At 39.5% G+C, this 14,600-nt stretch overlaps 2 protein-coding genes and 1 pseudogene across 6 annotated transcripts in view; 1 reads left to right on the top strand and 2 right to left on the bottom strand.

The window, feature by feature from the left end:
• LOC148736166 (uncharacterized) overlaps positions 1-828 on the bottom strand; it is a 2,401-nt gene extending 1,573 nt beyond the window's left edge. Inside the window, exon 1 of the mRNA XM_088752364.1 lies at positions 746-828. The gene's annotated coding sequence lies outside the window, so the exon portion shown is untranslated. The remainder of the gene's footprint in view (positions 1-745) is intronic.
• Positions 1-14,600, bottom strand: part of LOC148736155 (uncharacterized) — a 165,913-nt pseudogene that overhangs the window by 67,897 nt on the left and 83,416 nt on the right. The gene's annotated exons all lie outside the window — the stretch shown is intronic.
• On the top strand, positions 5,172-11,766 carry LOC148736165 (uncharacterized). Of its 4 annotated transcripts, none has more exons than XM_088752324.1 (2): positions 5,172-6,169; positions 6,283-11,766. In XM_088752324.1, exon 2 carries the CDS (start codon positions 6,433-6,435, stop codon positions 10,837-10,839), a length of 4,407 nt encoding a protein of 1,468 aa, XP_088608450.1. In that variant the 5' UTR covers positions 5,172-6,169; positions 6,283-6,432; the 3' UTR covers positions 10,840-11,766. The 4 variants fall into 4 exon arrangements, with proteins under 4 accessions (XP_088608450.1, XP_088608452.1, XP_088608451.1 ...); XM_088752326.1 differs by having other exon boundaries at positions 5,172-8,252; positions 8,907-11,766; XM_088752325.1 differs by having other exon boundaries at positions 5,172-9,483; positions 10,099-11,766.

Below are 14,600 nucleotides of genomic sequence, written 5' to 3'. Positions count from 1 at the left end.
TTGCTTAAGTATTGGTCTGTTTTACACCTGACATGACACTGAAATGTGCAGTACATGGCAGACCTTCACTAATTCAGCCCCAGATTCCCCGTACTTTTGGAAATGTGTGAACTGGGGAGAGGGCTAAAGATGATGATGTTGGAATATTATACTTTAACCTTTTCACCCCTAAGAGTGATTAGCATCTAATTTCTCCTCACATTATAACCCCTGAATCACACATTAAGGTGAGGAGAATAGAGGAAATGATCATAAACTTCAGAAGTTCTTGATTGTTTTTCAAAGTCTCCTAGTCAGCACTTTAGGGAATGTATAGAGAACAGTATGGAGAATATGCATACTGATGTTAAGGTGCATTGTAACACATCTCAAAGAGTTTGCTAAGTTATACATGGATGTAGATACAATATGGCTAAAATATGGGCTTAGGGTTCAAGTGTCTGCATCTGCTTAGAATTATTTGTAGTGTTACGGCGATAGATTTCCGGACTGAATCAGAGTCATCAATAAACCACGACAGGTAAACACATATGGTAACTTTAATGATGATCCAATACGTAAAAACTGAAACGAAGGATACAATGACCAACTGACCTTAACTGCCTTATAGTGACAATGAATAGGAGTCATTGAGCGATTATAAGCAACAAATGTCGATTGTCCATGAAACTACAAACCATTTCAAGGCGACAGACAATCAACGAACCTAAGAACGACAAAATCGATAACAGCAACTTCTACATACCTCTAACCCGACTCTGGGTGAAATTAAACTTGGTGTTAACATTAACCTCGAGCGCCAACCGCACCGACCATGTTATTATCTTTTACACTTGACTGCACACACACAGTGACGTCACACCGTAATGCAGTGGTAATGCTCACATGTAGTATAATGGAACTAATGTTTACAGCAGTTATAGTATCTCTGCGATTTATAAGCTGTGGCTGTCATCAGTCAACAGAACCTTTAAACGTATATGTGCACGATCCTTCGCAGTAAAGCACTATTTGAGCAATAGTGAAAATCAGTCCTGAAAAAAATTTCAGGCCTGTACGGGATTCGAACCACTGACCTCTGCGATACTAGTGCAGCGCTCTACCAATTGAGCTAACAAGCCAACTGGGAGCAGGCCATCAAATTAATGCGACATAAACCCGTAGATGATAAATCAAACAACAACAAACATATGAAACATATGTATGAACTGCGGTTATGAAACGTATATGTGCACGATCCTTCGCAGTAAAGCACTATTTGAGCAATAGTGAAAATCAGACCTGAAAAAAATTTCAGGCCTGTACGGGATTCGAACCACTGACCTCTGCGATACTAGTGCAGCGCTCTACCAATTGAGCTAACAAGCCAACTGGGAGCAGGCCATCAAATTAATGCGACATAAACCCGTAGATGATAAATCAAACAACAACAAACATATGAAACATATGTATGAACTGCGGTTATGAAACGTATATGTGCACGATCCTTCGCAGTAAAGCACTATTTGAGCAATAGTGAAAATCAGACCTGAAAAAAATTTCAGGCCTGTACGGGATTCGAACCACTGACCTCTGCGATACTAGTGCAGCGCTCTACCAATTGAGCTAACAAGCCAACTGGGAGCAGGCCATCAAATTAAAGTAGTTGGCATGCCTCCCCTCCCTTACGGGGTGGTAGACAACCTTCCAATTAGTGTAGAATACAGAATTGTGTAACTTATCTCTGACTAAGAAGTTGAGTTCATTGCAAGTTCCCCTTCTCCCCTAAAAATATAACTGCTTGAAATTGATGACCATTTTGTAACACTGCAGACAACATTGAAATGGGAAAGAGGGGAACATGAATGAGAGTTAAGGAATAAATTCAAAAAAATAGCAGAGAATGCTAATTACAAAGACCGTTTACCACTCACAATAGCTGTCATAAAAGAATTATTCAGATAGAAAAGATTAGTGGCGACCCCCTTCAGTTATTATGAAACATAATTATGTAATCCAATGTAGCAACATGATAAAATACTAGTGAAAAGATGGCTAATCCATGTCTGTCATCTATGCCTGGGGGAAGGGAATTGGAACCTCTTCTGGATGAGGAGTGGGGGGGGGGGGGGGGGGAGGGGGGAGAAACTTGAACCCAGACGGTCAAGTGTAAAGCAGAGTAAACATGCATATGATTTATTTTCTAATATGAACTTGTTTAAAGGTGAAAAATTCACTTTTGCAAGCTGCAGATCCTTCAGAAGGGAAGGTTTACATGGAAGTCACTTAGTTTGCCTTTCCCGAAAAAAAGAAAAAAAAGAAAACAATCGAATCCAGTTCTTGGACATACAAAAGTGGCAACTTCAAAGGTTCAGATTTCACATCTATACTGTTTAAAAACAGTGAAAAGTGTTGAAGGCCCACTCTGATTAACCACTCAAACTCTGAGGATCTTTTGAAGCAGTTATTACTAATTTGAACCACATATATTGTAATTGTTGCCTGAGTAGGGTTTAAAATCCATTTTTTGTACTTTATTATCTCCTTGTTTCAGTATAAACAAATACAACTATTCACCTGAGTAAGGTAGTTGCTTGTTACTCAATGTGCTGATGATTTTGTAAGCAAAATATATATCTATAGAACGATTTAAGAAAACCTATCCACACACACACAAAAAAAAGCAATGAATTCAACAGAAGTAAAATAAGTTGTCACTTTCTAATGATGCATACATGACAGTGTAAATGTGTAAGTATGTAACAAAATATGTAACAAAATTGCAAATTTTGATTTTGAAACAAATCATATGATTCACTCAAAGATTTCAAGTTGATTTGCTGGCATAGAATGAGATGCCCCATGTAGGAATTACCTACCATGAGGGAAACTATGAAAAAAATGAAGTAGCTGAGATGTGTATTAATTCCCTTATTCCCAGAGAGAATTTCCAGTATTGGAGGGTGTTCAAAGCGAGCTAACATAAGGAACAAGGAGCAAATTATGTACAATACAATAACTTTATTTAAAGAGGGAAGTACAATAACCTATTACAGTTTTCTAACCTACGGCCCTCAAACATAAGTAAACAAATAGACAAATAAGTATAAAAGATAAAAATATATATATATATTCACTAAAGGCATTATATAAAGTAGAATAGCCTATAAAAACGAAATGAATATTATAATTCAACAAAAGGGGGCAAAACTTTAAATGCATGAACATAAAATATTTAGTTTAAAAGAAAGGTGATCTGAAAATTTGGAAAACAAATATTGACTGATGGACATCAGGTCAGATTTATCATGAAAATCTCATAGTTAAAAGTATTACAGGCTATCACATGATTTTGAATGCACTTTTTGGTATAAATATTAGAAAGGGTAAATTTTCAGATGAATAAAACTGTATGACTGGGCTTGTAAAGTTTGTGGTCTGAAAAATTAATGCATGTCATTTATACCACATTTCGCAGGAGTTCATGTCACGTAGTTACTAAAAGTTGGAATCACCTGAAACCACCTGAAACCACCTGAAACCATCTGCAACCCCCATGGAAACCATCTGAAATTACCTGAAACCACCCAAGAAGCCATCTAAACCCACGTGAATTAAACATTATCGCAAATCGGTATCTTAATTTTCAGCATGACGCAAAGCTTCTGCATTGCTAATTTACTCTACTTTACGTCTATTTTTATCTGTTATCTCACTGTCACTGACAATGAAAATAGTTTCAGTTTCGCGACGCATTCCAAGATCTCGTTTGATAACGAAGAGAAGAGAGATAAATCTTGTAATTACACACTGTGTACACGTTTTTCGAGCTGCGCGGTCTGCGGTCTGCGTTCTGCGTTTTTGAGGTCTGTGTTAACGAGACACCTGAGTTGCTTTGTACGATTGTACCAAAAATGATTTCATATAGTAGAAGTACTTTAACGTGAAAACAGATATTCCGAGATCTCGTCTGATAACATCAATGACAAAAGAGAGATAGATAAATCTGGTAATTACACACTGTATACACAAAGGAAAACTGATTGCGCACACGTCGACTGACTCAAAAGGCACACACATAACCTATGCAAGACTGGTACGGCTCGACAGTGGAGGGTCGTAACATAACCTAAGCAAGACTGGTACGGCTCGACAGTGGAGGGTCGTAACTGCGATATCTTCAATAAGAATTCAACTCCAATGTTTACATAGCAGTTTCGCTTACGCATTCCGTGATCTCGTTTGATAACAAAGGGAAGAGAGATAAATCTGGTAATTACACACTGTGTAGACCTTTTTCGAGGCGTGGGTATTCGAGGTGTGCGGTTTGCGGTCTGCGGTTTGCGGTCTGCGGTCTGCGTTCATGTCTGCGTGCTTTCATGTAATTTTCAGGTAATTTCAGATGGTTTCAGGTGGTTTCATTGGTGGTTTCAGATGGTTTCAGATGGTTTCAGATGGTTTCAGGTGGTTTCAGGTGGTTTCAGGTGGTTTCAGGTGATTCCAACTTTTAGTAACTACCGTTCATGTCAATAATTCTTAATGCTATATATGAAACAAGAAAGGCATAAAAACAAAACAAGTAAACATTTTGACTGTGCTTGCTTTGTAAAATCTGCATGAAGATCTCTCAACTCATTGGCTAAATTTTTAAGATTTTCACTTTTACAACACTATTACTTTCATCCATGAACTTGGAAGCATGTGAAGTAAACTTGTTATTCCCTGAAAATCACTCTCATTTATAAAAGCTCAGCATCTACAAGAACCCAATCATTATTTTAAAACCTAAGACGCCTACTCTGAGCACACCTTGAACATGCTAATTAAGCTTTAATTTGAACTGATGCACTATTTGTTAAGTGCATTTGCAAACCAACCAGCATCCCAAGTTACATGAGGTCTAAACTCTTTTCTAGCTAATCAGGAACGAGTAATTTTTTTTATGTCTGTCATTTTCATCAGTCATGCATCACCGACAGTAATGCATGACCACTATAATTTCTATACATATAGATCTTCGAAGTAAAAAGGATAATGATTGAAGTAATTCTGCTAAAACATGTCTGCATACTTAAGAGCTCTCTAATTGGTGTCTGTGAAACAATCATTCTAACCAGTAATAAGCTCTAACCAGTACAAAGATTTAAAGGAATGCGGTTTTCGTCATGTTTGTAGCTGGAGAACAGTGAGATAGTGTCATGGAAGTGTTAGGAATTTATTTATTAAATGTAAATTATTTTTTTTATTCTCTTAGGATCAGTGTAGTTCGTGATTATTTGTATCTGTTACGTAATTTTTATTCTTCACTTGTGTAAACTGTTGTGTAATTAACCTTTATTGTGTATATCAAATAGTTTTCTTCATTCTTTTCGGGCACCTTGCGTCCATGTGTATTTAAGGATTTGGGTGGTTTGGTACGGGGTGGTTTTGTTTTTTAGAGAAGGTCACCGGCGGTGAAGGTTTGAAAGTTACCAAGACTCGTTCGGATCAGAGCACGTTTTAATCACTGAAGAGTCATTCAGCAAAACCGTTCCTTTACACGACAAAAGATCCATTTGTCGGGGAGCACATGTGTGCCGAGAAGCTGGCCGAAGAAATTAAAGCGCAGAACTTGAAGGAAAAGGAGAAGATTATCTTCTGTTAGACAGTAAGCCAGTGAAGACAACTGAGTCAAGAAAGATCTGAGCGAAGACCGAATTACGTGAGGTTGGAAACTTCTACGTTTAGCTGGGTTAAACGTGAGTTCGGTTTGTGAATTGTGAATTTGGTTTGTCAGTCGTTTGTTGGTGGAGCGTGGTGATTTGTGGACAGGAGAAGAACACGGGCGTAAGGTGAAACCCAACCGAACTGAACTAAAAAAAAAAAAACCTTTTTTTTATCTTAATAGTAATAATCTTGTAAATAGTTTTAGTGTACTGTAGTTTAAGTTAGTGTATTCCTGTAAATTAATTAGATCATTGTATTATCGTTATTGTTAGTCGCTTTATTGTTGTAATTAGCATAATAAATATCTCTAGGCCTACGTTTAGTTGTATTGTGGCGTGTGTTCTCGGGCTCGTTTATGTTCTGTGTTTTGTTTGTGTTAGGGGGCACCCACCTTTGTGGCGCGGATTCGTCACATATTTTTGGTGTCAGGAGTGGGATCGCTCCTTAACAGTTTACATAAACAGCTCAACAGGAGACACGCAAGGTAATAGTATACGATTATTTAATATGGCTACTGCAGCGATCGGCTATGATTCCTGGGTCCTTAAAGATCTTAGAGCTGAGGCTATCAAACGAGGTATTCATTTTTCTCCTAAGGATGGTGTTAAGACTTTAGCGAGCAAACTCAGAACTTCAGATCGCATAGGTCAGAGTTTCGATGCACCAGAAGAAAACCTTGCGGAGGAAACTTTGGAGACTGGTCTTAGTTTTGAGCAGAAATTACAGTTACAAGAGCGTGAGCTGCAGATGTTAGAACTGCGGAAGAGAATTAGTCAGGAACACAGAGAAATGAGGGAGTTAGAAAGGGAGGTGGAGAGAGAAAGGCGTCAGGCTGAAAGGGAATTAGAGAGGGAGAGAAGGGAGTTTGAAACTCAAAAAGCCCAAGAAGAAGAAAGGCGTTTGGTACGAGAGGAGGAGAGACTCAGAAACCTTAGAGCTGAAAAGGAAGAATTTGCTATAAGGGAGTTTGAAAGGAAACAGGTAAGTGACAATGAGGTTAAAAGGCCCAAGTTTATCAAAATCAGGGAAATGAGGGAGAGTGAAGATATAGATGATTTTTTCCGGATTTTTGAAATGACTGCAAGGGCGCAATCCTTACCCGAGGGGGAATGGGTTGGTAATTTAGTACCCAAGCTCACTGAAAAGGCTAAGTCTATTTATTTAGAAATCCCAGACCCTGCATGCCAGGATTACCACGAGAGTAAGGCAAGCATTATTAAAGCCTACCAGTTAACCGCAGATCACTATAGATATAGGTTTCGAACCTCAGAGAAAAAGCCCGACGAGGACTTCGTCCAGTGGGGAAACAGAACCCGAAGGTATCTCAGCCGCTGGATAGCTGTTGCCGAGGCTACTGGTGATGCGGATAAGATAATTGAACAGGTATTGATGGAGCGACTTCTTGATGCGGTAAGTCCTGAGCTTAGAGCTTGGTTAAAGGAGCAAAAGCCCAAAACTGCTGAAGAACTTGGCAACCTTGCTAATTTACATGTTCAATCTAGGAAAGGGCCACTTGTTGATGGTAAGTATATGTCAACCGCTAGTTATGAGAAATTTGGGAAAAAGAAGAGGCCAGATGTTAAGGCGGATAACTTATTGTCTGAACAGAAACAAGACCAATACCATGTAAGACCCTCCAAACCATCCTCCCCTCCAGCCCGTAGAACCACGAGGCCTGAAATTAAATGTTACAGATGTGGTAAACCAGGTCACATGTCGTTCAACTGTGGAAAGGGCCGTGGGAAGCCTTCACAGGGATACCTCCTGTGTATGACACCCCTAACGTCAGAACAATCTCAGTTCCCTCCTTGCAATGTTAGAGGTAAAATAAACGGGAAAATTGCAGAAATGGTCATTGATTCTGGTTGTACTAGGACTCTAGTCCAGAAAAGATATGTAAACAATACAGCCTTCACAGGGGAGAATATCACAGTATTAACAGCTGCGGGAGAACGTCTTACAGTCCCACTTGCAAACGTTGAATTTGACAGCAAAGAAGGTAAACACGTAGAATTAGTAGGAGTGTTGGAGAGGCTACCCGTAGATTGCTTACTTGGCAGGTCGTCTTTTGGAAGAACACTGTCGAGACAAAATGTTTTGGACCAATGGGAGAGAAATGTTCTAGCTGATGACATTGGTGGAGATGAGGCCTTCGTGATGACTAGGAGACAGAAAGCATTACAAGAAGCCCAATTGAAAGCAGACGAGCTAATTGACAGGGAAAATTCACTCGCCGTCAAGAGTTTAGCGAAGAAAGAAATAAAGCCTGAAGCTCCAGAGGAAGGAGATTTGCAAAGGTTATTTGAGGGCATGGTACAGGAAGAGACAAGTAAGAAGAATCCTGAGAGTGATACTTTGATAATAGAACCTAGTAAAGTTAAACCTCCAGTAAACATCCTAGATAGAGACAGAAACCAGCTGATAGCGGATCAGAAGTCAGACGTGACTCTCGAGAAAGTACGCAAGGAATCATCCAAAATGGCACCACAAGAATCGGATGGGTACTTCTTCACTAACGACCTCCTGATGCACCGTAAATATCTTCCCGAAGAACATAATGGAACAAGGTTTGTTGATCGAATTGTAGTACCAGAATCCTATAGGAATGAAATCCTGCGTGTTGGTCACACAATCCCCTTGTCAGGTCATATGGGTAGCAAGAAGACAGTTGAACGCATAACCGCACATTTTTTCTGGCCTGGTCTAAGCTTTGATGTTCGCAAATATTGCGCAACTTGCCCGCAATGTCAGGTGGTAGCCAGGAAGCTGAAGTCAAAAAGGGCACCCTTGAGGCCTGTAGATATTGTTACTGAACCCTTTAAGAAAATTGCCATCGACATTGTAGGAGAATTACCCAGGACAACAACGGGTTACAGGTACATTTTAACAATCGTAGATTATGCTACACGGTACCCAGAGGCCATTCCTTTACGGTCAACGAGCTCAAAAGCGGTCGCAGATGCATTGATTCAGTATTTCTCTAGGGTGGGTATCCCCGATAAGATAGTGTCTGACCAGGGCTCCAATTTCATGAGTAAGCTTATGGCCCAGCTGTATGAGCAATTAGGCATAACTAAGATTAAGACATCAGTGTACCACCCCCAGGCAAATGGGTTAGTGGAGCGTTTCAACGGCACTTTAAAGAGTATGCTGAGGAAGTTTGTTCGAGAGCGGGTTCAAACCTGGGACAAGTATCTCCCATACTTACTCTTTGCTTATAGAGAGATTCCTTGTGAGTCCACTGGTTACTCGCCCTTTGAATTACTTTATGGACATACGGTGAGAGGACCCCTCGCCGTTATCAAGGAGACTTGGTCGGAAGGATCATCTTTAGAAGACAATCTAATAACTCATGTCCTTGAGATCCGAAGAAGACTTGCAACGATGCAACAAGTTGTTCAAGAAAACTTGAAGCAAGCCCAAGGTAAGCAGAAACGGTTGTATGATATTCATAGTTCAAAACGACACTTAGAAGTTGGAGACAAAGCCTTAGTTTTGCTTCCCACCCCTGGGAGTAAATTAGAAATGAGATGGCAAGGACCCTTCAAAGTCACTAGAGCACTAGAGGACGGATTGAATTATGAGCTTGATACAGGCAAGATGTACAAACAGCATCGCACTTATCACATTAATTTGCTTAGCAAATGGCAGAGCCGTGATGAAATGGCTGCTTTAGTAATGGCGGAGTCCCCAGAGATGCCACTGCCGCACGAAAGCAACGTTTTCCCATTTGGTCACGATGAGACTTGTAAAGATGTAGTGATCTCTGATAATTTGACGGAAGATCAAAGACGACAGGTAAAAAACTTGCTACATGAGTATCCTGATGTATTTTCAGGAAAACCAAATTTAACCAATGTAGCGGTGCATAAAATCGACACGGGTGATTCCCCACCCATTAGGTGCGCCCCTTATAAGGTCCCTCAAAAACTTGAGGAGGAGGTTAACAAAGAGATTGAAAATATGCTGGAAATGGGCATAATACGCCATTCTACTAGTCCATGGGCGGCCCCTGTTGTCATTGTTCCCAAACCAGATGGTACAATACGACTGTGTGTTGATTACAGAAAAATGAATTCTGTCACAAAGATGGATGCTTATCCTATTCCCTCCATGGAACGTATGATTGAGAAGATTGCCTCTGCTAAGTACATTAGTACAATTGATCTCACAAAAGGTTACTGGCAGATTCCCTTGGAGACCTCTACCATCGAAAAGTCCGCATTTATTACTACCAAAGGCTTGTATGAGTTCTTAGTTATGCCATTTGGTATGAAAACAGCTCCAGCATCCTTTCAGAGGATGATGTCTGAGAAAGTCTTGCAGGGGTTAGATTTTGCAGATGCCTACATTGATGATGTCGAGGTTGACACGTCAACATCTTTTCCCCAACACCTTTTTGAGCTCCAACAGGTTTTACAACGTTTACGAGAGTGCAAACTGAATGCTAGGCCGTCTAAATGTAAGATCGCGATGTCAACGGTCGATTTTGTTGGTCACAGAGTTGGAGGTGATAGAATTCAGCCCCGCACAGCTTTGGTTCAAGCCATTAAAGAATATCCCAGACCAGAAACTAAGAAGCAGGTAAGATCTTTTCTTGGCTTAATCGGGTATTATAGGAAATTTATCCCAAATTTTTCGGAACGGGCTGCTGTCCTTACCGACCTCACTAAGGGTAAAAATCCCTCTAAGGTTCAATGGAGTACTAATCATGAATCAGCTTTTCAGGATTTGAAAGTTGCAATGCAGACTCCCCCTGTTTTGAGGCCACCACACTGGAATGACGAGTTCATTTTGCAAGTAGATGCGTCAAATAGAGGTCTTGGGGCCATCTTAAGTCAGAAAGATCAGGACGGGGAGGAACACCCCATAGCATATGCTAGTAGAAAGTTACAGCCTAGAGAGGAAAAGTTGTCTACCACAGAAAAAGAATGTTTAGGAATTGTTTGGGCTGTAGAGCTATTTCGCTATTATTTATATGGCCGCACTTTTAAGCTGCAAACGGATCACAATCCCCTTGTGTGGTTAAATCAGGTTCGCGACAAGAGTAGGAAACTATTAAGGTGGAGCATTACCTTACAGGAGTACGACATAAAAATAGAACATAAGAGTGGTAAGCAAAATTGTAACGTAGATGCCCTTAGTAGGGCGTAAATACCTCATATTGCTCTACAGTATATTAATGTAATCTTTAATTAAGCACTATTTTTGTGTTTCCATGTCCCCAAAAAAATAGCTATTTAAGGGGGGAGGTGTCATGGAAGTTTTAGGAATTTATTTATTAAATGTAAATTATTTTTTTTATTCTCTTAGGATCAGTGTAGTTCGTGATTATTTGTATCTGTTACGTAATTTTTATTCTTCACTTGTGTAAACTGTTGTGTAATTAACCTTTATTGTGTATATCAAATAGTTTTCTTCATTCTTTTCGGGCACCTTGCGTCCATGTGTATTTAAGGATTTGGGTGGTTTGGTACGGGGTGGTTTTGTTTTTTAGAGAAGGTCACCGGCGGTGAAGGTTTGAAAGTTACCAAGACTCGTTCGGATCAGAGCACGTTTTAATCACTGAAGAGTCATTCAGCAAAACCGTTCCTTTACACGACAAAAGATCCATTTGTCGGGGAGCACATGTGTGCCGAGAAGCTGGCCGAAGAAATTAAAGCGCAGAACTTGAAGGAAAAGGAGAAGATTATCTTCTGTTAGACAGTAAGCCAGTGAAGACAACTGAGTCAAGAAAGATCTGAGCGAAGACCGAATTACGTGAGGTTGGAAACTTCTACGTTTAGCTGGGTTAAACGTGAGTTCGGTTTGTGAATTGTGAATTTGGTTTGTCAGTCGTTTGTTGGTGGAGCGTGGTGATTTGTGGACAGGAGAAGAACACGGGCGTAAGGTGAAACCCAACCGAACTGAACTAAAAAAAAAAAAACCTTTTTTTTATCTTAATAGTAATAATCTTGTAAATAGTTTTAGTGTACTGTAGTTTAAGTTAGTGTATTCCTGTAAATTAATTAGATCATTGTATTATCGTTATTGTTAGTCGCTTTATTGTTGTAATTAGCATAATAAATATCTCTAGGCCTACGTTTAGTTGTATTGTGGCGTGTGTTCTCGGGCTCGTTTATGTTCTGTGTTTTGTTTGTGTTAGGGGGCACCCACCTTTGTGGCGCGGATTCGTCAAAGATAGATCAGAGAGCAGCTGATTCAAGGCTGACATCTGTCTAAGATGCTATGAATTTTTGCTTTAATCAATAATGCACAGAAAACTGCAAATCATGTCTTCAAACATTATTAAGTGAAGGTCACTTTGTCCTGACAAATCAAAATTGAGGATATATAGGGTGTAATAAATAAATAAAAATACAGCTACTGTTCTGTAGATTTATGACATATGCACTATGCGAGTCTTCTTCCCACTGTACACTTGTGTTCAAACGTGATTTATGTTTTAGATTCAGTCAAGTTGTAGAAGAGATAAGAACGCGGGCTCTACCAGGTCAGCATGCTTAGAATAACAAGGAATAACACAACAATAGGAAAAACATCTCAGAGATCTGACTATACACTTGATTCTGTGGGTTTCATACTTAAAGTATGTTGTTTTATGTTATGTGGTTTCACTGTAATTTTTGAATAACTAATTTTAGGAAGTCTTGTCACATTGGCTGTCCATTAAACCTGTTTCAATTATTTTAGTCGTACCTTCAGTTGAATGTTGACGACATGCAAATATGCATTGAATTTACTTCTGTGTTTGCTTACAGAGTTAGATCTGTAGCATTAAATTCAAAAGCAAACATAGTGAGGGCAGCAGAAGAGCTGCGATTCCAATAGGTCTTAAATAACTTCCAAAACGTACCCACAAAAGTGAAAGAGAAGGCAGAGAAAGTTACTAACAAAATCGAAACTAAACTTGCCTCAAAGGTGGAAGTGCACTTTACTTCCTTAATTAGACCCAAACATTAACTTAAATTTAAGCATGCAGACACCGAAAGAGATAACTATTTGAGTGAACCTCTATTTAATTACACATGCCTTGCAGCTTTGACTCTTTCTAAAGAATCCACATGTAAAGATCGCACGTTCCTCGTATTCCAAGTAAGTCCCAGACTAGCTCCAATCTCCTGCGCGATCAAGTCTGTCCGTGTTGGTCCTCTCTAACTTTGTTCACTTCCTATTGTAATCTTGACCTTTCCTTTTATTTTAATGAAATATTTGTTTACTCGTTTTTGTTTCCGTTTTGACAACACATGGATTAGCTCTTCAAGAGTTAGAGGACCGGTTATTTACACGAGGTCTAACCCAAACCAAGGTTTTTTAACAGCTTTTTTACGGTTTTACGCTATCAGTGGGCCTTAGGCTTTCTGTAGAAGAGGTTTGATTTAATCAAATAAATGTCCTTCCATTGTAATCTTTCCGCCCTCTTGACACTGGTCATAAAAATAATTGTCCCGATAAAACCTTTAGCTAACTTCAGGATTGTTTAGAATGCGGTTCCGTTAAACAACGGCTTAACTTTATAAATTGACTGTCCAGCTTTATTGATATGAAATCGCAAAACACAGAGATGGATGGCCACACGAGAGTTGACTTTACGATCAAACAACAGATTCATCTGCAAAGACTTGTCAAATAACTTATACCGGACCCTGGTTTATAGAGGATCTTCCCTCAATTACCCTGGTAATTGTAGCCCTAACTCATGCGAGATCTTTTGGAAAGAGTTTCTTCAAGAAAAAGAAATGTTTTTCACCAGCCAAGGTCGGTCAGTATTGGGAATACGGCAGGTAGCCTTCGACCTCGGACAGTATCCAAGACCTACCCAATACAGATCTTAGACCTCCCGGTTGGTGAAGAACGTTAACTCGAACCCTCAAGGGAAATTGAAAAAGGTTTGAGCTAGCGGGAGTTAGAGTTATCAGGGGTTGGAAAAGGACTGAAAATCATCTATTCATATACGGCCTACATTTTTATCAAATCTAATTATAGAGATGTCAAGTGAAATTGGAACATCAACAGAAACACTGCAGAAATGAGAACTTAGGAAATATGAAACAAGACAAAGCATAGTAGAAGGTGAGGTACAATGTGAAAGATGTATCGAAGCCAACGTATATACTGAAGGTACTATGAGGTGCTGGAGCTTATGGCTAGTTTTCATCAAGCTTCACTGTACGAAAATATTTAGCTTCACGCAATATTCACAAATAAAGGCTTTGAAACATTGTTCAACATAAAGTTTATAAATCTGCAACGGGACTGTCCCTAAACATATGGGGTCAAGTAAAGTAATTTCTTCTGTTAAAATTAGTCTACTGGACGCGTTTCTTGTTTTTAAAGATAAACAGCCGTCTAGTGCGTAACTATCGAGGGTCTGAGCGAGAAAATTCAAACGAAAGGTAGAGGAAATCCATAGTTCTTCGAATAAGCGCTCGGGTGTTAATTAAAAACTTCAGTCGTCTAAAAGGGAGAGGCCGTTTTTGGGAGGAGTGGCCTTCATTGTGGTGGGGGGGGGGGAAGGGGTTTACATTAGTTTTCCTTTCAACAAACTGTCAAGAGGGCCAAGGGAGTGGGCCTTAATTCGAGTGTGCCCTTGTTAGAGTGTGGGCTCATATCTGAGGAAATTCCGTTGTAAGGAATAAAAATAATTCACTTCGAACTGAATTATCTGAGGATATTTTCATCCTAAATGATCTCTTCACGTCCTCACTGCCGCCGCAAAGAAAAAACAAATTACCACTAAATATTAGTAGTGCAAAGCTGTTTTCCTTTACGCTCAACCGTAAGGGGAAATAATTGGACCAAAAATTCGAAGTATACCGGTAAACTATGACATATCAATGAATGATGGTAACTCTAAGTTTTTTATAGTAACATCTCACTAATTTTGTACTCAAGTCAATGTTATTCTGAAAATG

The sequence above is a fragment of the Stylophora pistillata genome, chromosome 3 (assembly GCF_964205215.1).
Source record: "Stylophora pistillata chromosome 3, jaStyPist1.2, whole genome shotgun sequence".
NCBI classification, from domain to species: Eukaryota; Metazoa; Cnidaria; class Anthozoa; order Scleractinia; family Pocilloporidae; genus Stylophora; species Stylophora pistillata.
The sequence above is the reverse complement of the archived record's forward strand: the minus strand, read 5'-3'. Positions and strand labels throughout refer to the sequence as shown.

Coding starts and splice junctions, on each gene's coding strand:
- LOC148736165 (XM_088752324.1), top strand. CDS start 6,433: ATGTTAGAACTGCGGAAGAGAATTAGTCAGGAACACAGAGAAATGAGG.